At 32.2% G+C, this 25,359-nt stretch overlaps 2 protein-coding genes across 4 annotated transcripts in view; one reads left to right on the top strand and one right to left on the bottom strand.

Moving 5' to 3' along the window:
• The window catches only part of LOC114330367 (uncharacterized), a 249,884-nt gene that overhangs the window by 19,758 nt on the left and 204,767 nt on the right, over positions 1-25,359 (top strand). The window lies entirely within an intron of this gene.
• The window catches only part of LOC114330370 (uncharacterized), a 149,182-nt gene continuing 127,950 nt past the window's right edge, over positions 4,128-25,359 (bottom strand). The window contains exon 12 of the mRNA XM_050648536.1: positions 4,128-4,277. Within this exon, the coding sequence (XP_050504493.1) occupies positions 4,189-4,277 (89 nt within the window). The 3' untranslated portion in view covers positions 4,128-4,188. The remainder of the gene's footprint in view (positions 4,278-25,359) is intronic.

Below are 25,359 nucleotides of genomic sequence, written 5' to 3'. Positions count from 1 at the left end.
AAATTTCCAATGGATTTATTACCCTTTCATTAAACTCATACAAAAATCAGACTGCTATTTACCACCAATATAATAGTGGAGAGTCGGACAAAGCCGGGTAGGTTGATAAAACCGGGTAGGTACCCCTTAATTCTTCTAACTGTGTGCTGCTATCTATCAGACAATGTTAACATGAATGTCGCTAAACCGCCAACAGTCGCTTGTATTCATTTCTACTTCATTTGAGTAATCTGTGCTGGAGCAGCAAGACCGCACCTATTTATTGATACAGCAAACTCGATTTTTAAGGTAAGTTTATAGTTGTTTTTCCTCTACTGAATAACTAATGGCCGTTTCAAAATTAAATACATGTAATCTAGTATATTACCTTTAATTTGGCCAAAAATTTTGAATATTAAGTATTTCATAACTTAAAAATTTAAATAATATTTAATATCTTGTTTACGAGTATTTAATATCTTTACAACACCGGGTAGTCCGAAAATCGACAAAACTGGGGACCCGATTTTATCAGACCTGTTGTTACTTCCAGTTTCTGCAGTGGATCTTTTGCTTTTAGTTAACTACAACATGTGGCATTATAAAAGAAAAACTATACGTCAGTCATGGGATCAAGAAAACATGCAAAATGCAATACCTAGTTGAAGGGGCAGTACCTATCTCGGCCCAAGAAACAGGTAGGTCTTTTAAAAATGTCCCAAGTCGGCGCAAATATTAAAACGGCTCAATATAAAATATACCAGCTCGGCTCATGGGATATTAATTATTACTATCAAATAATTTTACATCTCGATGGAAAAAGATACATTTATAGAATAACTTTATTAAATAGATATATGTATAGTATACATTGTATACATTGCATACATAGCAAAATAAAAATAAAAACTAATATCAAAAAATTTTACATCTCAATGGAATATGATTATTGTTTATAGGTACCTACTAGTTGTAATTCGACCCTTATTGTCTTCAATTTTGATGAAAGCTTTGCAATTATTCTTTACACATCTCCACTTTGTTTCACTAGAAACTAATTTTCGTTTTTGTTCTTTAAATTTATAACGTTCACACACTAATAGCAATTTTCCTCTTTGACTAAACATTTCAATTATGCTGGGCTTTAAAGATGTCATTATACCTACTCTATTTTGTCTGGATACTGAACTAGCAGTTAATTGAAAGATAAATTCATTCCACTACGAGGTGTCTAGCGAGTAACATCGTTCTATATTTTATCGTGCTTTGTAAAACATAGTACAAAAACAGTGACATTAGTGTACCTTCAACTAGAAATAATTATTTTTTATTACATGAGCAGTGGTGAAGCAGATTCTCAAACAACCAATAAGTCTCAAACATCTAACCAAGCTTTATCCTATGTATCAGTAGCGAAATCGATTCCACGGCCAACATTTCCAACCAAGAGAAACTGTTTCTTAAATTCGCAAAGAGCCAAAAATTTCTGTAGAATATTGAAGGTAGGGGTATTGGGGGTAGAATGTTTTTCTATCTTAATAAGAAATTTTCCCTAATCTATAACTCCAAGAGAAAATTATTATTAGGTATACCTACTAATGGGGTACTAGTACCTACCTGTTAATCTTCGAGCCGACCTGGGGGTTTTTTAAATGTACCTGGGGTGTCATAAAGGACTAAAGAATTATAGTGAGCCGAGATGGGAATACCCCAGTTGAAGTGCTAGAACATAGAATTGTATACAAAAAAGCCTCTCAAAGTTTTAATGTTCCGCAATCCACGTTAGAAGATCGTATGAAAAAATTAAGAAATGGTAACTCTGTTGAAGAAGCCAGTAAGAAAGCTATGTAGCTCATAGTAGGAAATATTTTTAAAAAATCTCCAGTCGTAAAAAAATTAAAACTGAATGAACTAAAAAAGGAAAAAACGTGGTAAAAAAGGCTGCACCAAAAACGAAATTGGTTCCGAAATTCCCGATTGCAGATTCTGAGAGTTTCGAGGAAGCAGATAATAATGACCTTGCGTGTCTATATTACAATGATTGATGGATTCGACCGTTACTTGATGGAAGTTCATTTTATCTAACAATAAAACACTGAAAACGTTTGTTTTCTATACTTCCACAAAATTTTTTATAACTAAGTGACTACAGCTGTTTCGGCGGAGTGCCTTTCTCAAGTGATATAGTTTACAATGTGTTTGCCTTTTTAAGTCTTCAACTGAAGAGGTTGAGGAGTGGGGAGCTGTTTGTCTCGAGTTGGTCATTCAGAATTATATCTGTATTTTTCAGTTTATTAATTTCCATAGATTCTAAAAAAGATAGCTTAAGGCCTTTATTTTGAATATGTAGAATTTGAAACTCTTCATTGAAAGAATGATTATGATCTAGAAGGTGAAGTGCGTATGTAGAAGTGTCTGTTTTTCTATTGTTGAATGCCCTTTTGTGTTCTGCTATCCGTTTGTCAAAAGTTCTGCCAGTTTGACCGATGTACGTTTTCGGACAGTCACCACAAGTTAGTTTGTACACACCACTCTGTACTTGCTTTCTCTTTCGGCTTTTATTGTTCTTAATATATTTGCTTAAGTTGTTGTTAGTTCTGAAAGCTGGTGTTATTCCTTTCTTTTTTATGTATCTGGCTATCTTTGTTGTTATCTTGCCAGTATATGTGAGAGAGCAGAAGGTACTGGGGTGATCCACCACCACAGAAAGAACCCAGTACCTTCTGCTCTCTCACATATACTGGCAAGATAACAACAAAGATAGCCAGATACATAAAAAAGAAAGGAATAACACTAGCTTTCAGAACTAACAACAACTTAAGCAAATATATTAAGAACAATAAAAGCCGAAAGAGAAAGCAACTACAAAGTGGTGTGTACAAACTAACTTGTGGTGACTGTCCGAAAACGTACATCGGTCAAACTGGCAGAACTTTTGACAAACGGATAGCAGAACACAAAAGGGCATTCAACAATAGAAAAACAGACACTTCTACATACGCACTTCACCTTCTAGATCATAATCATTCTTTCAATGAAGAGTTTCAAATTCTACATATTCAAAATAAAGGCCTTAAGCTATCTTTTTTAGAATCTATGGAAATTAATAAACTGAAAAATACAGATATAATTCTGAATGACCAACTCGAGACAAACAGCTCCCCACTCCTCAACCTCTTCAGTTGAAGACTTAAAAAGGCAAACACATTGTAAACTATATCACTTGAGAAAGGCACTCCGCCGAAACAGCTGTAGTCACTTAGTTATAATAAATTTTGTGGAAGTATAGAAAACAAACGTTTTCAGTGTTTTATTGTTAGATATATTACAATGACCTATTTTCAAATTCTAAGGCGAAGGAAGGCCGGATAAACTGTGTGTCTTGCACCAAATGGGCTCATGATAAGCCTGTAGTACCTACGATGATGTAGATGAAGTTTTCATTTGTGACTTCTGTTCATAGATTTTCGATTTTTGTTCACATACTTTCAATAAATAGTTTATTTTCTGCCCATTAGTCTTTTTACATAGTAATTAAGTTACTACCCGGTTGGACAAAATCGGGTATTTTGCATTATTTTCATAAAGATAAAAAAAAAATAAAAATTTAAGAATATTTACAAAAATTGACATTGGTATATCAAACTTAAGTCATTTGAGAATATGCCAATCTGCAGCAAATGTTTGCTACTCTAACATAGCACAAGATACAGACGGTTTTTGGACTGGTACCCGATTTTGTCCAACTCTCCCCTACCTGTCATTTGACATGTTCTACGTGTCGGGCTTATTAAAATGCCAAACATATTTGTCGGACAAACATTTTTTCATATATTATATAAAGTTTGCTATTGAATAAACTTAAAAACAACCTGCTGGTTTTCACAATCATAAACTTGTCACGATGACACTTTCCACAATTAAAATCACGTTCCACGATTAAAACTTCCCTTGTTCCAGTGTTCCCATACATCAAAGTTTGTACCACTAGACACCGTTAAGCTATTAACAAATTTTCAGCTTGCTATTAATCAACTTTTTTTTGGTACGCGGGATCCATGCCCATATTCCTTACGAATTTCTACTGATTCAGTTTTCACTTTGTTTATTTCGACAGTTACCGCATTTTTATTAAAAGATCTAAACGATTTCCGAAAAATATTTTTAATATTTTTGAAAATAAATATTTTATCATTATCTGGCTTGACTTTATCTCCGAATTTCTTCCAATTCATAAATAGACTCATCGTCATCGGAGTCAGAACTCTCAATACTTAATTCTTCAATTTCATCTGCTTCTGAAAAATAAAATGAAAATAATAAGTAGGTAATTGTTCGTTTTACAAAGTTGGTTTTACATTTCATGTTGGCTAATTGACGAAGACTTGTAGAAAGGTTTCGTGATTGTACCTACTATATTATATTAACAGCCGATATAAGTGAAATTTGCTTATAATTTTAGGCACGGTAAGAGTCTATAACTTCTAAAACTAAAAGTCTAATAGTAGAACCTAAAAGAAAACGTATTGTGCCGTCACTTTTTAGTGGCAGAGTCAACAGTGCATTTCCACTTATGGACGGGATAAATAAATTAAAAGGTACCCTCCCTCACTCCTAGAACTCAAGTTTTTTTATTTTTGAAGTTCTCCGATTAAAAAATATGGCTTAGCGTAATTTTAACCCACCACCCCCTTCCGCCTTACCCCACCATCAAAAACTTTATTTTTCATTTCTATTTTTTTAGATGCGATGCAATCAATTTTAAAATTTTAAAAAATTCACATGCATATAGGGTCTATTGAATAAAATAAGTGTTAAGTTGTGGCAACTCTAGAGTTGTCACAAACCATTCAACATGTGTACAACTCGATTGGGGTTAAACGGGGCCCTGGGCATAATACATGCAATATTTTGTGCATCCTTGTGTAATTTCACAATTATAGTCAATTTTTCCATGACTGGTCAAGTTTAAAGGGTTTTTACCCTAATATTTTTGTATTTTGGTGGTTAGCATGTCAGAATCTTGTCAGCGCTTATGATGATCTATTATCAGATTGAAAACTAGTTTTGCTTTTAATGTAGCACTTTTAGGGAATTTTATTAAATATGCCTTTTATAAAGGATTTTATTTGTTTTTTTTTTAATTTTTTTAATCTTGTGTATTTTATCAAACACTGTATTTCTATTTTTTTCAGATTTTTCCGTTAAGTTCGCCACCTTCAAAAATCCGGAAAATTTTATGGGGTTTTAGGGAATTTTTCGTATGGACTTCAAATGAGATCAAATCAATGTTTTTTATAGGTTATATGTAAATTAAAGTAACTATGTAGGTCCTTTAGAACAATTAATGGGAGAAACACGTTCAAACCCCATAAAAATAAGATTTTTTGATTTTTGTAAGTGGCGAACCTTACGCAAATATCTGAAAAAAAAAAATAGAAATATAGTGTTTGATAAAATACACAAGATTATAAAAAATTGAACCTGCAGACAGCTACAAAAAAAGTTATAGGTACCTACGTATTTTTTTCAAAAAAACTTAATTTTAAAATTTGAAATTTTAAAATTACTTAATTGCATCCCTCCCAAAAAAAAAATAGAAACGAAAAATGAAGTTTTTGACGGTGGGAGAAGAAAGAAGGGGGTGGTGGGTTAAAATGACACTGTGTCTTATTTTTTAATCACATAGAATTTAAAAAATGAAAAAATTGAATTCTGGGAGTAAGGGAGGGTACCTTTTAATTTATTTATCCCGTCCATAAGTGGAAAGTTTGATACGCCACTGTCGACGCATGTGCCACTAAAATGTGACGGCACAGTGTTCATACGTTTTGTTTTAGGTTCTACTATTTAACTTATTTACTCTTATCGTGCCTAAAATGATTAGCAAATTTTACCTATACCGGCTCTTATAGTCCATTGAAATGTTACATTTAGGGGTTGCATTTCTTAGAGGAGTCAATTTTATTTTTTTTAATGTGTAGGCGGGTTCAGTAGAAGCCAGTGGCGTGCGGTGACTTTTTCTAAAGGGGAAGCGATTCAATAAGGATATAAAAATATTTTCTTAAGGGTCGAGGGTCGAGCCACTTCCCACCTGATAACACTCTGATGCGCTATAGGGGCTCTTCTATCAGCAAAGTGCTTATGTGAGACGTCCTGGGTACAAGAAGTCACACACTAAATCCTACCCCGATCAATGCGTGAGGCACTCTATTGTCGCTATTTCTAGTGACTATAGTGACCTATCATTGATCTGTATTGCTTGCTCGGTCCTTAAGTCCTAGCTCCGGGCTTCGTTTCCTAAAGAAGAGATCTATTTAAATGTTTTTTTAATTCCGAGGCATTTTCCACAACACACAACTTTCAACAATATGACACTTATTTAAACTTGAGCTCTATTCTCCTGTCAACTTCTGATAATTGTTGAATTCGGTCTTTTTCAATGGACTTGTAAAGTCTGTCTTCGCTTGTTGAATTTCTTGTAAAACTTTTAATGCATTTTAATACTGAAAAACTTCGTTCAACTGATGCACTTGTGACTGGGATAGTTTGTAGTAATTCACACAACTTGGACACTTCACACAGGGACTTTTTTAAACCAGTAGTTATAAGAAATACCCAGATTTCTGAGTATATCTTTATCACTAATGCAAGGGCGGTCATATATCTTAATTCAGGGGGGGGGGGCCATTTTGTACAATTAGATATTAGCTCTCAATTTCAATACAGACACAAAACGCAGAATGGGATGTTTTATATATTGAAAAGAGAAAATAACAATAACTCGAATGAAATGAAATTATAAACAAAAAACTAATACTCTACATGACGAACTCTATGTTTCGGCTCACTCCACTTTTAGCGAAACGTTCTATTATATTGTCTTCGTTAATAACAATGTCCTTGTGGACATGCATTAGTGCAAGGCCAGTTAACCGTTCTTCACCCATATTGGTCCTCAGCCAACTCTTAAGTCTTCTCAGTCCTGAAAAACTCCTCTCTGCAGATGCAACACTTACTGGAAGAGTACACAATATTTTTAAAATTTTATTAATGATTGGATACATCATTTCATCACATTGTATGAGAGCATTTAGATCATCGCTCGGAATTTCCGATTCTTTGCTGTGTTTCCATCTCATTTTCCATAAATGTAGCTCTGCAATAAAAGTTGACTTCAGCACGTCTCTAACTGTCTCAAACAAACTTCCATATTTTGCAATCAAAATTTCTACGGCGGAATGGATGTCATCTTCATTTGAATGAATTAATATAGCAGGAACACATATTTGCAGATTAAATACATCCATGGTTTCTTGCTGGAAACGACACTCAATGTCGGAAATGATACTTTCAAGTAAAGGAATATATATCGTTATTCGAAACGAAAGTATTCTGTGGAGGAATGAATATCTGGATTAGGTCGATTTTTCATGAATTTATTCACTCTTGGAATACATAAATCTATATTCAAATTTTCTAGACATGGCATTATTTCTTTAAGCAAAGCATTGAAATTTGTTTCTGCATTGTTGCGTTTGTCTTTCAAAACAAGCAGCGTATTTAGAACAGCATTCTGTGTAGAGCTTATAGCCAAATTTTTTGTTTGCAATAATTTGCTCAGAGGTAACGTTATTGCGAGTACTTTATTTAGACAAAACAAAGTGATAATAAAGCTGAAATTTGATGAGATCGCAAGTATATGCGTCCTAGCTTTACTGGAAGATTCTCTTCCGTTCCATTCGGAAATCAAATTCAAAGCTTGCAAAATTTTTTCAATCGATGCTTTAAACTGCAGAACGGAGTCGTGCCGTTCTACCCATCGCGTTTCACACAATCCAGAGAGCTGATCACCCAATGTTTGTTTAAGGACATAATTGCGTTTAGAAGAGGCTTTGAAAAAAGATATTATTTCCTTCATTACCCCTACAGCATTTCTCACACATTGAACGTTTGATGATTTCGACAAACTCAAATTTAAAGCATGATTGAAACATGGACATCGTACAGCTATATTCATTTCTTTTTGAATTTCTTGGACGGCTCCTTGTTGTTTTGATGTCATTACGCTGCATCCGTCTGTACAAATTCCTACACAATTTTCCAATGGTAAACGAAATTTTTGAACTTGTTTTATCACTGATTTTCCTAAAATAGTACCATTCAAAACCGGTTCCAACGTATCGGGACTGAGCTCATAGTTCTCAGAATGACAATCTATGAATGACACAAAATCCTCCCGCACGTTGTTACCTTCTAAGTATCTAATAACAATCGACATTTGGGAAACATGTGCTATGTCAGTAGTTTCGTCAAACATAATGCTGTAATATTTAGCATCACTAATTTTTTTCACGATAACAGACAAAATTTCGTCTTTACAACATTCAATCAACTCATTTTGCGTTCTTTTGCTAATATATGTGGCACGTGACAACGTGTTTCTTAAATGCTCTTCTAAAGTTTTGTCTCCTGCTTCGATTCTGAATCGAAGAAGCTCTCGGAAGTTTCCCTCATTATTTGTCACATTGCTTTCTTCTAACAATGGCCCGTCATCTCTATGGCCACGGAAAGGTATACATTGTTTGGCTAAAAAAATTATAGATCGAATGATTGGTTTGAGCCGATTTCGATTATCCTCTATCTGCCTGGCTCGAGCACTATCTATCAAATTTCTTATATCTAAAGATCGGTTTTCGTAACATTTTATAAAATTATCGCTCGATAAAACCGCTTCAATGTGATATCGATTTGTATTATGTTTATCTAGCACACCATCCATTCCAAATAATTTTGCAAATTTTGTAACTGGTGTGGTAACCAAACTTTGCAAACTTGTTACTTTATTTTTACCACCTGAATTTGCGAAGATAGCACAGTGCTTACAAAAAAGTCCTTTCTTCAAGTCCGAAAACGCAATCCAGTTATATTTTTGGAGATGATTGTATCTCAAGTACCGCTTAACTAACTTGTTATTTTTGTTATGTTCAGAAAATGGAAATGAGTAGTTTTTTTCCGGAACCCACGTATTTTTCAAATAATTATATTTTTGAAAGTCTCCCAAACCACTCAAACCATCAACAACTCGACCAATGTCGTAGTTACTAACTTCATTGGACTTTTCTACAGCGACTTGCTTTAGAGTATTTCCATTATTAACTGATGTTTGTAATGTTGATACTGTTGTAAGTCGTTCTGGCACTACGAGAATCTGTTGAGAAGACGATGAGGAAGATGACCGGGATGACCCATTATCACCCACATCTTTAATTACTTTCTTCGGAACAACAGAAAAATACGAATTCAACGTATTCGTATTGTTTGCCCTCTTCATTTTCTGAAAAAAAAAGAACATTTGTGATTCCGGCCAAACGAGAGATGGATATGCCCAGGTTTTTTAATTTGAGCCTAATAATAATTTGCAGTCACTTTTGGTTCAAATCGGAATCTATTAACTTTTGTATTTCGAAATAGCATCCTATATAGCGAACATCTGCGCTGGACGAGAGAAAACTGCAGAGTATTATTTACTCATTGCTGATGTATTCGTTCCGTTAGCAAACAGAAAATTATTCCTAACCTATCTATGGATTTTCACTCACCTGTCACCCTGGAATAAAATGATGATTACAATCCGGCAATATATATAGTGCACTGCACCTATGTCACCTCTATAACTACGATACGATAGTGTATATCGGGTAGACGATAGATACTTCAGAACGTTCAAATTTCTACACAATACACAACGATATAACTTCCATAAAAAATATGTACATAGGCATTCTTATGTTTCTGTTTCTACACTGGACGTCGCCGGTGTCGGGATTCGCGCGGGAGGCGATGCACTTGCATTGGCGTAACCAGAGTTGAAGAGACAGGTATTATGATTAATTATCATTATTACAGATTGCAGTATCTAGGTATTTCAAAATCCGTATGTGAATCCATTCAAAATAATTAATTTACAGAGTAAATAATTTAAAATATATTAACATAACATTATCCTGTGTTACTAGACAAGTTTATTTAAGGTGCATTGCCACCTTTGGGGGGGGGCATGGCCCCCATGCCCTCCCCTTATGACCGCCCTTGCACTAATGTGAGTTGTTTCATAAACAACACTTAACTTATAATGCAAAGCTGGCATATCAAAATATTTTCATTATTTAATCGTAGTGAAATAAATTCCTCTGTGGGAAATTTTGATGAATTATCATTAGCAATATTAAATAAGAATATATTATATAATTCTACAAATTTTAATTCGTTAAAATTTTGAAAGCGAAAATTCATTTTTTGTAGAATGTTATCAAAAGGTCTCTCTGTTGTCGACATTATCAATCTTCATTCTTTTTCTTTCATGTTCAAACCCCATATTTTCAGTTTTATCCCAAATATTTTTAAACTGCTCTCGTTTTTTAATTATCGTATTAATAAAGTCATCAATTTGTCTTATACAAAATGCAATGTAAATTGACTTCATCTGTAAAATGTCAAATAAAAGATCAGTAAAAGGAAAAATCTCTGCAAAAAATTTAAATCGAAATATTCTTTAAGCGAATGTATGTACCTAAGCACTCCTTATCTAGTAACAGTCAGAGCATCCCACTCTTGGAAGGCGATCGAACGATCGCTTCTACAGGGTACCAAAATTCGCGCGACTAGTGGGTGCCGTCATTGAACCCTGACAAATTTTTATACGGGACAACTGCATGACAAGCGGCAATTTTGAGATGTGCTTCTGTCAGGGGTGGACCGAGTAGTTGAATTGTGTGCATAGTGCATATTGAGTTCCTTCCTATGCGATTAATTTTTAATATTTTTCAATGCCTATTGCCTAGGTAATAATATGTAGATTACTGGGATTGGGGAAATTTTTTGATAATTAAATATTAGTTAATAATGTATTTTGTTATATCGAAGTAAGAGAAAATTCTGTAAGAAGTTTCCTTTTGGAGGTTATAACTTTTTTTCCGTTCATTTTACAATAAAATAACATAGCGATTTTATAGAGGATTTCTCAACGAACAATTTCCACTATAAAGTTGTTTAATTTTATTTATTTATCTAGGTTTTACAGCGCTCCAAACTTGACCAGATTCTCGAATTCTCATAGGAATACAATAAAAACAAAACCTTAGGTTTACTTTTCTATCTATATATTTATTTATTATGATTTTAACATTCATATTCTATTATTAAGCTATTTTTGACCCTTTCCAGGGAGGCGCGTTCTTGTGTGGTATTCCCAATAGGCGTAATCCACGGACAATTTCTAGACAAAATAATATTATTTATTATTATCCGCAGACGTTCGGATACAATTAGCGTCTCTTTGCAAAGACAATGACGTAGAGTTTGCAGAGTAACTAGACACTTACTCAACATAAACACTACACATGACACTAATACTCATGTTGTGACTGGCTGAATGATATAAAGTCCATGCCATTAAAAAAATTATTATATGTTGAAAAAAATGTATCATAGTTATTATTTTTTCACTTCTTTATATGGTACAGGCTGCGATAGACCAGGGGCCTGATTCTTATTCATTTCGACAGTCGCAATTTCATTTCGACACCGCCATGACAGCCGCAGAGTATCCGCTGTGAGCTCGTACGTAGAGGGGATATTTACAAATTCTCGAGCGCCAGTAGTGGCAAGTCTGTAAACGTTTACCGGAAATTTGACATAAATGTCAAAGTGATTAATGTAAAATTAAAAACATTAATTATAAAAAATATTAGTTGGTCAAAGCTGATATTTTTACCTTACATATACTTACGTTTTAAATACTGAATTTAAGTTTTTTTAATGTTCCGTAATATGTAATTATAATTTAATCTAAAAATCTTAGCGCCATCTACACGATAATTGTGAAAGTATCCGAAGTAAGAAATTCATATTTTATCAATAGAACGTCAAAATGATTAGCAAAATCTTAAAAAAATCGATTACAATTTAATTAATTTTTTGCGTTGTAAATGTTAAGCGATAACAATTAAATAATAAATTTAAAAATTACCGGTGAAAGATAATTCCAGTAATCCGCTAGGAGCGCCACCAGCGAAGCTCAGAGCGTATAGCGATTCTTATTCATTTCGATATTAGTTACAACTGGGGATATTAACCTTATCATGTTGACCCTGTGTGACACTGCTCAGAATTTGGGTTGGCGCTCCGTTCTATTGGAATTTGTTGATAGTCTGGGAAAACTATCGAAAAAATGCCATTTTTGGGAAAAATTATTTACCAGCTATTTTATTGCTAAAATCGAATCTTAAGATTGCATATATTAGTAATATGGGGTATGACAAGTCCGCAGAAAGTGTGTTATTTTATTTATAAACAAATTAGCACTCCTAAATCTTCTTTTTTTTTCAAGTAGTGGTCTGTAACTCCTAAAATTTTTCCTTTGAGCCAAAAACACTCAAATAAAAATTCACCGTAATTTAGTTCTGCACAAAGTTATTTTTTTTCCGATTTCCTTCAACAAAAATTTTACTCAGAAAATCCGAGTTCTCCCAAAAAATCTGCAATTTTCAATTAAAATTTTATGGAAGTACCTAATTATTTATCAATAATTAAATAATTGATGACATGAAAGATTTATTATAGTAGATTATACAGAGGGGCTAAATTATGGAATAAATTCATTTCTTTAAAACGGACGATTTTGGAGCAAAATCCCGAAAGAGGTCGATTTTTATTTTTAAATTACAATTTTTTGGCATATATTTCATACTAGTGACGTCATCCATCTGAGCGTGATGACGTACATAATCGATAATTTTGTTAATGGGAATAGGGGTCGTGTGGTAGGTCATTTGAAAGGGCGTTCAATTCTCTATTCAGTAATATAAACATTAATATCATTAGGTATTTATACAGGGTTGCCAAAAAAAATTTTTGAATTAGATTAATTGGCGCAAAAAGAAGAATGTATGTAATTTATTTAACTCAAAATACATTGTACTGCTGTCAGAAAATAGAAAAAAAGGTTTATTTCACGAATAAACATTTCTTTTCGCTTAAATTAAATCACAAACAGCCTCCCTCCTACCTATTGGCAGTTTGAACATTTAATTTAAGCTAAAAGCAATGTTTATTTGCAAAATAAACATTTTTTTCTATTTTCTGACAGCAATAGAATGACGTATTTTGAGTTAAATAAATTACATGCATTCTTCTTCATGCGTCAATTAATTTAATTCAAAAATTTTTTTGGCCTCCCTGTATAAATAATGATATTAATGTTTATAATACTGAATAGAGAATTGAACGCCTTTGTAAATGAGCTACAACATGAACCTATTCCTATTTAAAAAAATAATCAATTACGTCATCACGCTCGGATGGATGACGTCACTAGTTTGAAATATATGCCAAATATATGTCAAGAAATTTAATTTAAAAATAAAAATCGACCTGTTTCGGGATTTTTCTCTAAAATCGTCCATTTTAGAGAAAATGAATTTATTCCATAATTTAGCCCCTCTCTGTATATCAGGAGACCGGCGACAATCTAACCAATAGTTTAGCAATAATTAAAATGTTAATTAAAAAATTTCGGTCGAAATAATAACCAGAAAGATTATGATACACCAGAATAACTATGATTTTCGTATAAAAAAGGATATACCTATTCAACGTACCTTACAGGATTGAAATTGGACCATTTGAGCGGTCTCAGGAATGTTATAAAGAAACAATTTTTTGGCTTATAAACAAATAGAACCCCTCAGAAAATATTAGATTAAATTAAATTAAGTTAACGCTGTTAAAAAGGGCACGGCTTCTGTGTCCTTTTCGAAGAAAAACAAATTGAATTGCGAGGAGTGATTCCAGCTATAACCGTTCAAATTTGACCGGTATTTGCGACAGAGTTATAAACAACAGGATTTTAATCTTTGAACCATTAGATACCTTTTAATTCCGGTCCTCTTTGTACATACAAATTTTCATATCTTCAAGACACTCATAACAAACAAGATTTATGTCACTGTCACCAAATTATTTAATTATTGATAAAGAATTACTTCCCTCAAATTTTAGTTGAAAATTAAAGATTTTGTTTGGAAAACCCGAATTTTCCGAGGAAAATTTCCGTCGAAGGAAATTGGAATAAATTATCAATGTGCAGAATTAAATTATTGTCAATTTTTATGTGAGTGTTTTGGTTTAAAGTTAAAATTTTCGGAGTTATAGAGCAATAATAAAAAGAAATATTTCGGAGCGCTAACTTGTTTATAAACAAAATAGCACACTTTCTGTGGACTTTGCACAGCTATATTACTAATATAGGAAATCTTAAGATTTGATTTCAGCATGTCCAGCAATAAAATAGCTGTTAATTAATTTCCCTTGTTTTTTACTAATTTCGGTCGAAATAATAACCAGAAAGATTATGATACACCAGAATAACTATGATTTTCGTATAAAAAAGGATATACCTATTCAACGTACCTTACAGGATTGAAATTGGACCATTTGAGCGGTCTCAGGAATGTTATAAAGAAACAATTTTTTGGCTTATAAACAAATAGAACCCCTCAGAAAATATTAGATTAAATTAAATTAAGTTAACGCTGTTAAAAAGGGCACGGCTTCTGTGTCCTTTTCGAAGAAAAACAAATTGAATTGCGAGGAGTGATTCCAGCTATAACCGTTCAAATTTGACCGGTATTTGCGACAGAGTTATAAACAACAGGATTTTAATCTTTGAACCATTAGATACCTTTTAATTCCGGTCCTCTTTGTACATACAAATTTTCATATCTTCAAGACACTCATAACAAACAAGATTTATGTCACTGTCACCAAATTATTTAATTATTGATAAAGAATTACTTCCCTCAAATTTTAGTTGAAAATTAAAGATTTTGTTTGGAAAACCCGAATTTTCCGAGGAAAATTTCCGTCGAAGGAAATTGGAATAAATTATCAATGTGCAGAATTAAATTATTGTCAATTTTTATGTGAGTGTTTTGGTTTAAAGTTAAAATTTTCGGAGTTATAGAGCAATAATAAAAAGAAATATTTCGGAGCGCTAACTTGTTTATAAACAAAATAGCACACTTTCTGTGGACTTTGCACAGCTATATTACTAATATAGGAAATCTTAAGATTTGATTTCAGCATGTCCAGCAATAAAATAGCTGTTAATTAATTTTCCTTGTTTTTTACTAATTTTCCCAGATTATTACCTTACATCTTTCATTGAGTTGATGATTCATGTTGTGGACATTCTCAATTATTATATTTCTAATTTAATACTATTCTGTCTAATTCCTCAAAACAAGCAAATTTCAATTAAACCCAACTATATTATAATACCTTTTGCTTTAGTTTTCCTTGCAAGAAATCAACAAAACCATAGCCACCTTTACCACAGAATAGAAAACAAGCAGAAGGCCCACTCTCGGATGCCGCCTTTGATGTTTGCGAGTACGCGCCCGCCATTTGTATTGAGGAAAAGCACAGGTTCGGATTGAGAAATTTGTGACAAGCTACGACAGAACCGTAATTTAAATATTCAGACCTTAATTTAGTAAATTTGAAATAATTTCATGTGTATTCTTCAAGTAAAAGTAGGACATGAAATATTGTATATTATTATGTCTATGGTTGCCGTAAACAAATAAATTTAATTTGAATCAATTTTGGTTAATTTTTCTATTCCTGGATAAACATATAATTGAAATGTACTGAATTAAAATATAATAAATAATACAATAAAACATTTTGTTATCCCGTTAATAAACAACTGATAATTGAATTTATTAATTGAGTGGAAAATTAGTATAAATAAAAATGACAAATGACATTCATAAATTGTTTATTTTAATTTTAAATTTTCACATAATTAGGTAATAAATCAATACAAATAGCCCATTAAATGAACGGGAAATTCGGCGATACCGTGTAATTTTCAGGCGCAACTCCGAATTGCATGAAAATTTGGATTTAGGTTCTCTCCACTTCAAAGTTGAAATTGTGCCGTTGGTTGCTTTAACTTGGGGGGTGACAGTCACCCCTTCTAGGGGGTGAAAAAACATGTTCAAGATAAGACAGGAAATGGATAAATTGACTGATTTTAAGCAACTTTTGTTCTATAGAATTTTTTACGTAAGTCAATACTTTTCGAGTTATTTGCCATTGAAAATGTTGATTTTTTGATAAAAAAATCTACGTTTTCAGACGGTTTTTCGCAAATAACTCAAAAAGTAAATATTTTATCAAAAAAAAATATCCTTAGCAAAAGTGTAGCTTATAAAAAACCCAAAAAATGGTGTATCAGTAAAGTCTATCAATAAAATAAAAACAAAGTTGTAACCCATGAAAAGTACGTTCTTATTCGTCTAATTCCAAATCGAATATTTCAAGGTGAAATTACCAAAAAATTTAGCACTTTTCGGGAAAACCCCATTTAAACTTGTTTAAAAATGTTTATAAAAAGCTTTGCTTTAATTGTTAACAAAAGTTTTAGCATTAAAAATAAGAGAGTTACGCTCAAAATAAAGTTGGTCCTCTTTTTTTTTGTAAAAAATCATGAAAATCTCGCCGTGTTTAGCTCCCCAAATGAAATTATTCGCTACCGCTTTACAAACAATTTACTTACCTATCTATTTTTTTATATGATCTGTCAGTCTCACCGGTTTAAAGTGTTTATTTTTGAAAGGGTTATAATTGAGAAAGCTGGAATGGGTCACCAATCACGAGTGTATGCAACTTTTGAACAGCCATATCTTAACCAATTTTTGTCTTACGGAGAAACAAAATGAAACTATCATATTTATAATAGCAAAACCTACATTTTTTTACTCTTTAAGATTTTTCTTATCATTAATACTTTTTAAGTTATTTTGAAAAAATGAAATTTTTCAAAAATTTTTAGAAATTTTTTTTAATATAAAACCAAATGTTTTCAAAAATAAGCACTTCAAACCAATCAAACTTACAGATCATATAAACAATACACACACAGTTAAAATAGATGGTAAAGCCAAACGATTAATTTCATTTAGGGTGTTAAATAGAGGGAGGTCTTCACGATTTCTTTTACAAAAAAAGGAGCCAACTTTTTTTTTTCAGTGTAACTCGTTTATTTTTGATGCTGTAAACTTTTGTAAAAAACAAATAATAAGCTTTTTTCGATACTTAAAAAATGTTAATAAGGTTTTCCCGAAAAACGCTTCTTTCTTCGGTGATTTCGCGTTGAATTATTCGATTTGGAATTAGACGAATAAGAACGTATTTTTCATGAGCTATAACTTTGCTTCTACTCAATTTGTAGACTTTACTGGTACACCATTTTTTTCGTTTTTTTTATAGGCTACACTTTTGCTAAAAATATTTTTTTTGATATAATATTTACTTTTTGAGTTATTTGGGAAAAACGGTTTGAAAACGTAGTTCTTTTGTCGAAAAATCAACATTTTAAATCACGATTAACTCGAAAAGTATTGACTTACGTAAAAAAACTTTATAGAACAAAATGTGCTTAAAATAAGTCAATTTATCCATTTCCGGACTTATTTTAAACACGCGTTTTTCACTCCCCGAGAAGGGGTAAATGTCACTCCCTAAGTAAAAGCAACTAACGGTACAAATTCAACTTTGAAGTGGAGGGTAAGTAGAACCTAAATCCAAATTTTCATGCAATTCGGAGTTGCCCCTGGAAATTGCACTCCCAAACGGTCATTTATTGGGCATTCGACACTTGACAGAAGCTCGAAACAAATGAGAATCGTTGAAAAGCCCTATTGCAAGTTTTTTGACTATTTTAGAAGTAAAGTGAATATAAGTGGAAAAAAGGGGTGGACGCATATTATGTGCTGTTAAAAATTGTAAAAAGACCCGTTTGAAATGTAATGAAAGTTTTTTACTTTTCCTATGGATCCAGAAGGGTGAGAAAATTAACAATTATAATAAAATCACAATAAAAATGAACTAGAAATAAACAAACCAAGACACGTTGAATGTTACGAGGAGCACTCCCGAATCATTATTTGGGATTTACAATGTATGTACATTGTAAATCATGTTTTGGGAGTGTTCCTTGTAACATTCAATGTATTTTGGTTGGTTTATTTCTAGTGGATCTTTATTGTGATTTTAGTATAGTATTCAGATCTTCGAAGTTGAAATATATATTTAAAACAAATTTAAGAATTACAGCACTAAAATTGCCATCTGCATTATATTCAGTATTCCTTGTCTTTCGGAAAACCGAAAAAAGACAAATTGCAATTATATGCTTTGCTGTCGCAATTTATTGCTGCACATACTAGATGTGACTTGCCCATTTTGCCTAAAATTAGATAAACAATTTATAATTATTATTAAAAATATAAATATTATTAATAATAATTATATTATATTATTAATAATATATGTAAGTATATAATATATTTATTTATGTATAGCACACGATAACTCCACAATAATAACACAACACAAATTAATGACAGTGAATACACAATACACGCTACCACTGAACTTTCTAATGCACACGAGGTGAAATTCCACTGAACAGCACTGCTTCCTCTCAACAAATGGCCGATTCCTCAGACGCAAACGAGTTGCGCGTACTTCTCCCGCCAAAGAGAGTGGGCCTTCTGCTTGTTCTTTATTCTGTGCCTTTACTTTACAAGCCATGAAGAGAAAAAGGCAACGTCGCAATTGATGACGTCCGTAGTTCGACTATCGGACTACCGCTTTCGAAACTACGATTTTAAAGTACAAATTCTGGTAAAATTTATAGTATTTTTTGAGTCGAATAAGAAAATATTATTAATTAGAAGTTTGTACAAAATAATATTAAAAGTAATTCCTTGTAAGTAACGTTTATTATACAAAAAAAAGCAATAACAAGAATATAAACGGGATTCATTTTTTTCGAATCCTAAGAAAACTACTAAGTATTTTTGAAAAATTTAAACGCAGAATGAAAGATTACGTTAGGACCGAGAGCCGAAAGTCCCTGAAAACTTCTATTTTTATTTTAATAAGTTACAGGGGTGAAAAATTAAGAAAATTTAATGTGATTTTTAGTTTCAAACATGTCATTAAAAAAACATTTTATTCATTCTAAGGGACTTTCTGCTCTCGGCAATAAAGTAATCTTTCCTTCTGCGTTTAAATTTTTCAAAAATACTTATTAGTTTTCTCAGGATTTGAAAAAAATGATTACATTTAAAATACAGGCGTCAAAATTTTACATTTTGTTCCTTTCCACTTAAAGTTTGTCGCACTTATTTAGAAACACCCTGAATTGATAAAGAACAAATCTAGTTGTTAAACATAAGCGAATTAATCAAAAAAACAGAATGTTAAGGAAACCGGAGTCTATAGTTGGGTTTTAATTTCAGTATTTTATAAATGCCCGGTACACAGTGGCGGTTTCTCCATAAGTGCACATGTGCACGTGAACCCCCAAAATTATTTTCACACCAACATTCATATATGCAATATTAAATTTATCATTATATAAATAACATTTTAATCTATCTATACAGTAATTTAAATTCGAAATAACAGATCCAAGGAGTTTATAAGTACCTATCTAATAAGTAACATTTAATTATTTTTATTATATTTCAAAGAAGAAAGTTCACGGATGCGAGGCCTTAGACAGAACCCCGCGTTCACCGCTCTCACAGTGGTTCATATCCCAATGACTTTTCATACGACTCACCATCCACCCCGCTACCCGCTATAGCCCACAAGTTTAGATGGACACAGGATCACAAGTTGGATGTGATCTTATGGCATGATCTTTGGTGTTTTCAACGTGAACGGCACACGTATGTTTAAATTTTGCTTTCGTGAAGTTCGAATTTCGGAACTATATTAAGAATGGAAGGATTTGTGGACATAAATGTTAGCGTGGAATATTTAAAATCAATTAAATTTTCTTCATTATATTTAGAAGAAAAATTAAAAATGCCGAAACCAAATTTGTTAATTAAGAATGTACCAAAGTGAAAACGTCGGGATTATAAATGATTATTTAAAATGGAGATTTGTGTAAAAACTTACAAATTGTGTAGCTGTGAAGCACATATTTGGAGAAGAGGAAGCATAATGAATAAAATAGAAGATACGATTTTAACTATCCAGTTGGAATTCCAGATTGGAATTCTCCAATTATGTACTTGTTACGATGCCAGTGACAACTGCAGAAACAGAACGATGTCTCTCTGCATTGAAACGTATCGAAACTTTCCTTAGAATAGCTATGGGCCAGGATCGATTCACTGCACTCGCAATGTTTTCAATAAAAAAAAATGATTCAAGAAATTCCAAATTTTACTGAATTTGTTTGTGAACAATTTATCTAAAAAATAACAGGCGACTGACTTTCGTTACAAAACTTGCTTGTAACATTTAAACACTAAATTATAATTTTAAGTCAATAAAATACATTATTTATTGTAATTTTTAATAAGGTCCTTTGATATTTACAATTTGAAGACACTCAAAAACCTTTACCTACGGAAATAGGGTCTCAAGGTTTTTTATATGTTAACATTATGTGTGCACCCCCAATATTTTACACCAGGCGCCGCCACTGCCGGTACACCATAAAAATTTAACTGGTTAGCAACAATATTATTACAGCGGGATTGTAAAAGAATTAGGCTATAACATATTAAAAAATCACTTAAATCTGCCAACAGATTTAGGAAATATAAGACATTAAAAATGACAAAATTTTTAAGTGGACGGATTTCTATATGCACGCAAGTTTATATAAAAATATATTATATTGAACTAAAATCATCTTAATAACATACCTTTAAATGTTCTTTATAATTTGGAGCACGAAATATTGTAAAATATTTCAGTTTCTCTGTAAATACAGTGAAAATTATTTAAAAACAAATGAGAACTGTCCGAATTAATCGGTCTACCAATAGATGTTGCCAAATTTCAACTTCATGGCTTGTTAAGTAAAGGTGGCTATGACAAAACACATCTAAACTAAACCTAACCTCGCTTTTGGCCATTCATTCATCTCCGTGTCAAATAATTTCGACAGTCGAAATTATAATAGGTGCGTTCGCGGGTACAGTTGACAAATTGTCGCCGACAATTTCTAACCTCACTTAATATAAATAATACCGTTAATAGATAAATATACAAGGTATATTTACATTTAATTAATATTAATAACTAATTATTAAATTATACTAGGTAAATATACCTTATATATTTATCTATTAACGATATTATTTATATCATTTTAAAGTGCGCATGCGTTTTGCTGCTAATTTGTCGCCGACTAGTCGCCGACAGGCTCCCGCGAACGCCCTTAATATCAACACCCTTTTTAAAGTCGCTATTAATTTCGATAGTCGCTATTTCATGACATCACATCGTTAGTTCAACTAAAATCCACAAGGCTCGTACAATCGCATTTCAACCGTCGCCATATTGAAAGCGACTTGTTTTTGGTCGAAATTTGATTTAGAATCAGGGCCCAGGGCGCATCTGTAAAAATATTAAGTAGTACATTTGGACGTTGGGAGGTGACTCAATTTTTTTTGCAGAAATTGCTTGAAAATAACTTAAATAATAATATTTGAGTTATCCTCCCACTCAAAAAGGTCCGAAACATTGTTTAAATAATCAAAATGTCAAAAAATTAAGGAAAAATTCGATTTTTTTCTTAATTTTTTGATTATAACTTTAAAAGTATTCATTTCCGAGAAAAGTTGTACTGGCCTAAAAGTTGCGTAATTAAATTTCCTACAATATAGAATTGGTTAAAAATTTTAAAAATTGTCACCCTTGTTGCAAAATAGCAATAATTGCGAAAAAACCATAGAAAAACAACTTTTTGAATTTTACGTTTTTCAACCATTTATGCTACACTTAGGAACTTCATATTTTACCCAGAAAAACTTTATGATATAATAAAACAACACTATGAATTTTATTAAGATCGGGTCAATAGATTTTGCAGAATAAATTTTGCAATCCAGCTTTCGCAAAAAAATTCATTTTTTCAAAATATTACAGGACCGAAAAGAAAGCAGATAGCAAATTGAATTTTTTATTACATATAGAACAATAGTTAACCTTTCATCTGCAATTTGCAAAATTAAAATCGGTTAACTACCACGGCGTCAGGAATTTTTTTAAATAAACATTAATTTTTGGTGCTACGCGCAGGACAGCGGACGGTCTGCTCTGATTGGGCATTCCAATGACCTTTGATCATGATTGATACATTTTAATTTTTAGTACATTTCGATATAAATAAATAAATTTTTTTATTGCAAAATAAAAACACATACACTTTGAAATAACACTTTTTTTAGCAATTTTTTAGCTTTTTTTTCTTTGTTTATATATTTTAACTTAGAGAATAATAGTTTATTATTTTTAATATATGCAATTGTTTAAACAATATTTCACAAACAATAATCAAAATAGTTTAATTTTTGTGGAATTAAAATTTTAAAATACAACAAAATTTAGAGTAAGAAAATAATATATTAGATAAATATTGGAAAAAATTTTGGTGGAAATCAACTTGTGTGAATCGAACACAGCTGTCCTGCGCGTAGCACCAAAAATTAATGTTTATTTAAAAAAATTCCTGACGCCGTTGTAGTTAATCGATTTTAATTTTGGAAATTGCAAATGAAAGGTACAGTACTCTTCTATAAGCAAAAAAAATTCAACTTGCTATCTGCTTTATTTTCAGTTCTGCAACATTTTGAAAAAATGAATTTTTTTTTCGAAAGCTGGATTGCAAAATTCATTATGCAAAATCTCTTGAAACGATCTTAATGAAATTTACAGTATTGTTTTATTGTATCATAAAGTTTTTCTGGATAAAATATGAAGGTCCTAAGTGTAGAATAAATGGTTGAAAAACGTAAAATGCGAATACTTGTTTTTTATGGTTTTTTCGCAATTATTGCTACTTTACAACAAGGGTGACAATTTTTAAATCTTTTACCAACTTCAATATTGTAGGAAATTTAATTACGCAACTTTTATGTCAGTGCAACTTTTCTCGAAAATGAATACTTTTAAAGTTATAATCAAAAAACGAAGAAAAAAATCGAATTTTTCCGTCATTTTTTGACATTTTGATTATTTAAACAATGTTACGGACCTTTTTGAGTGGAAGGATAACTCAAATATTATTATTTGAGTTATTTTCAAGCAATTTCTGCAAAAAAATTTGAGTCACCTCTCAACGTCCATCTCAAAACAGATGCGCCCTGGACTACGAGTCAAGATCTGAATCGGTATACGAGGTAAATTTTTGTGGTATAATGAGAGTTAGAGTTGGCGTCATTGTCGGTAATTCATCTTCCAATTCATATTCTTCAATAATTAATGTTATGTCCACGATGTTGCTGCAACTTTCACCACCACAGTACAGGCACACTGCTTAACATTTGAGGTCTGCTTTTCAGCAACCACATGCACTTCCAGTTTCCATTGCATCTGCTAAAGATGAATTTCATAAGCTCGGGGGTACTGGAGGCTTGGAAGTTTGGATGGGTATCCAAAATTATCCATGCTTTTTTCAGCCCCAATTTTCTGGATAAAAAAAGGGCATGGAACAACCACATAACCAGAATGGAGGAGACACGTGCGGTCAAAATAGCAAGAGATAAATCACCAATCGGTAGAAGAAGTATCGGCCGACCGCGCAAAAGATGGAGTGACAACCTTCCATAGAGGTATCTATCCGCCAATGAACAAGCAGAATTGCTTATAAAGAGGAAGAAGAAGCAGAAGAAGAATTTTCTGGATCTTAATGTTTACCGAGCCATGACTAAATCTGGTGATACACTCGGAGTCTGTGGAAACGGGTTGCATCTTTTGTTGGAGGAAGTGAGAAGAGATTAAATGCATTTTTTGCCACTGTTTTAGTGAATCGTTTGTATCTCAGGGTTTCCAGAGAATCGTCTTTATTTCCGCCATATAAAGAGACGAAAAACGTTCGCCAACAACAGTGAGTAAAGATGGCTTGACTTTCTCACTGACAAATAATTTTCCCTAGAGGTTTCTTACAAATAAAATAACCACCACTCATGATGCGCTCTTACAAAAAACACAAAATGCTTATCTAATCACAAAAATATAAATTTTACCCACAAGACTCTCAATAGTATTATTTATAAAACTCAAAATACTTTTTACAAGTTTTAATACGACCGCACGTGGCCAAATAGGTAGCACAACTGTAAGAATAAGTTAGGTAGAGGGAGACGGACTGCTGTGCCACCTAGTATAAATTGTAATAATAAAAGTAATATCAGGCAGATATTCAGTCCGGTACGGAAGAAAAATTACGTAACTGCAAATTTTGTCAATTCCTGTTTATTGCGCAATTAACTTCTAAAATACTATGTAAAGATGATACAAAAAGACCGAATTGTAAAAATGTGCTGAGCCACTATAGGGTACTTGCGTCGTTACTGAAATACGCGCTATGTTAAACTTTGTTTCAGATGCATAATGACGCAACTGCAGATAGGGTTAAAATGGGGCGATTAAATTAAGATAATGAAATTCGAACCAATATCGATGAAAATAAAAGCCATCGTTGTCAAAAAACAAACGTCATACCGATGCTCCTGGACAATTACTCTTCATTTAATCCCTATTTTAATTATTTAAAAATCGTTTTTTTGCTCTTATAAAGAATTTTGCACTTTGTGGTTGCGTCATTCTTCTTTTGGACCGGCGAATTTGTCCTCGAACAACTTCTTGGGCGTTTTCTATATATGCTTAGGGTTCAAGTTTTATAGGAGGGAAAAAGGTCAAAAATAAATTAATAATCGCATAGCAATGTTAAAATCATAATAAATTGTATGAATAAAAAAATTTTAAGATAGAAAAGTAAGCCTAACGTTTTGTTTTTATTGTATCCCTATGAGCAGTCGAGAATCTGGTCAAGTTTGGAGCGCTGTAAAACCTAGATAAATAAATAGAATTAAACACATTTATAGTAGAAATTTTTCGCTGAAAACCCATCTACAAAATTGCTAAAATGTTATTTTATTGTAAAATGAAGTGAAAAAAAGTTATAATCTCCAAAAGGAAATTTGTTAAAAAATTTTTACTTATTTTTGTTTATATCTTTTTTGTTAATCACTTGACGATAAAAAGTAATATAAATAAAATTGTAGAAAATTTAATTTGCTACATTTCATGTTATATTAGATTTTACGTAGGGTTAGTAGTTTACGAGATATAGCGCGAAACCCCTTTGCACCCCTTTTCCAAGATGGCGGCCGGGGGACAAGGGTGGCGACTCCAAAAACTTGAACTTAAGCTTCTACTGATCCCCCCTACACATTAAAAATAAAATTGACTCCTCTAACAAATGCAAGG

This window comes from Diabrotica virgifera, chromosome 4 (genome assembly GCF_917563875.1).
Source record: "Diabrotica virgifera virgifera chromosome 4, PGI_DIABVI_V3a".
In the NCBI taxonomy this organism is placed as follows: Eukaryota; Metazoa; Arthropoda; class Insecta; order Coleoptera; family Chrysomelidae; genus Diabrotica; species Diabrotica virgifera.
The sequence above is the reverse complement of the archived record's forward strand: the minus strand, read 5'-3'. Positions and strand labels throughout refer to the sequence as shown.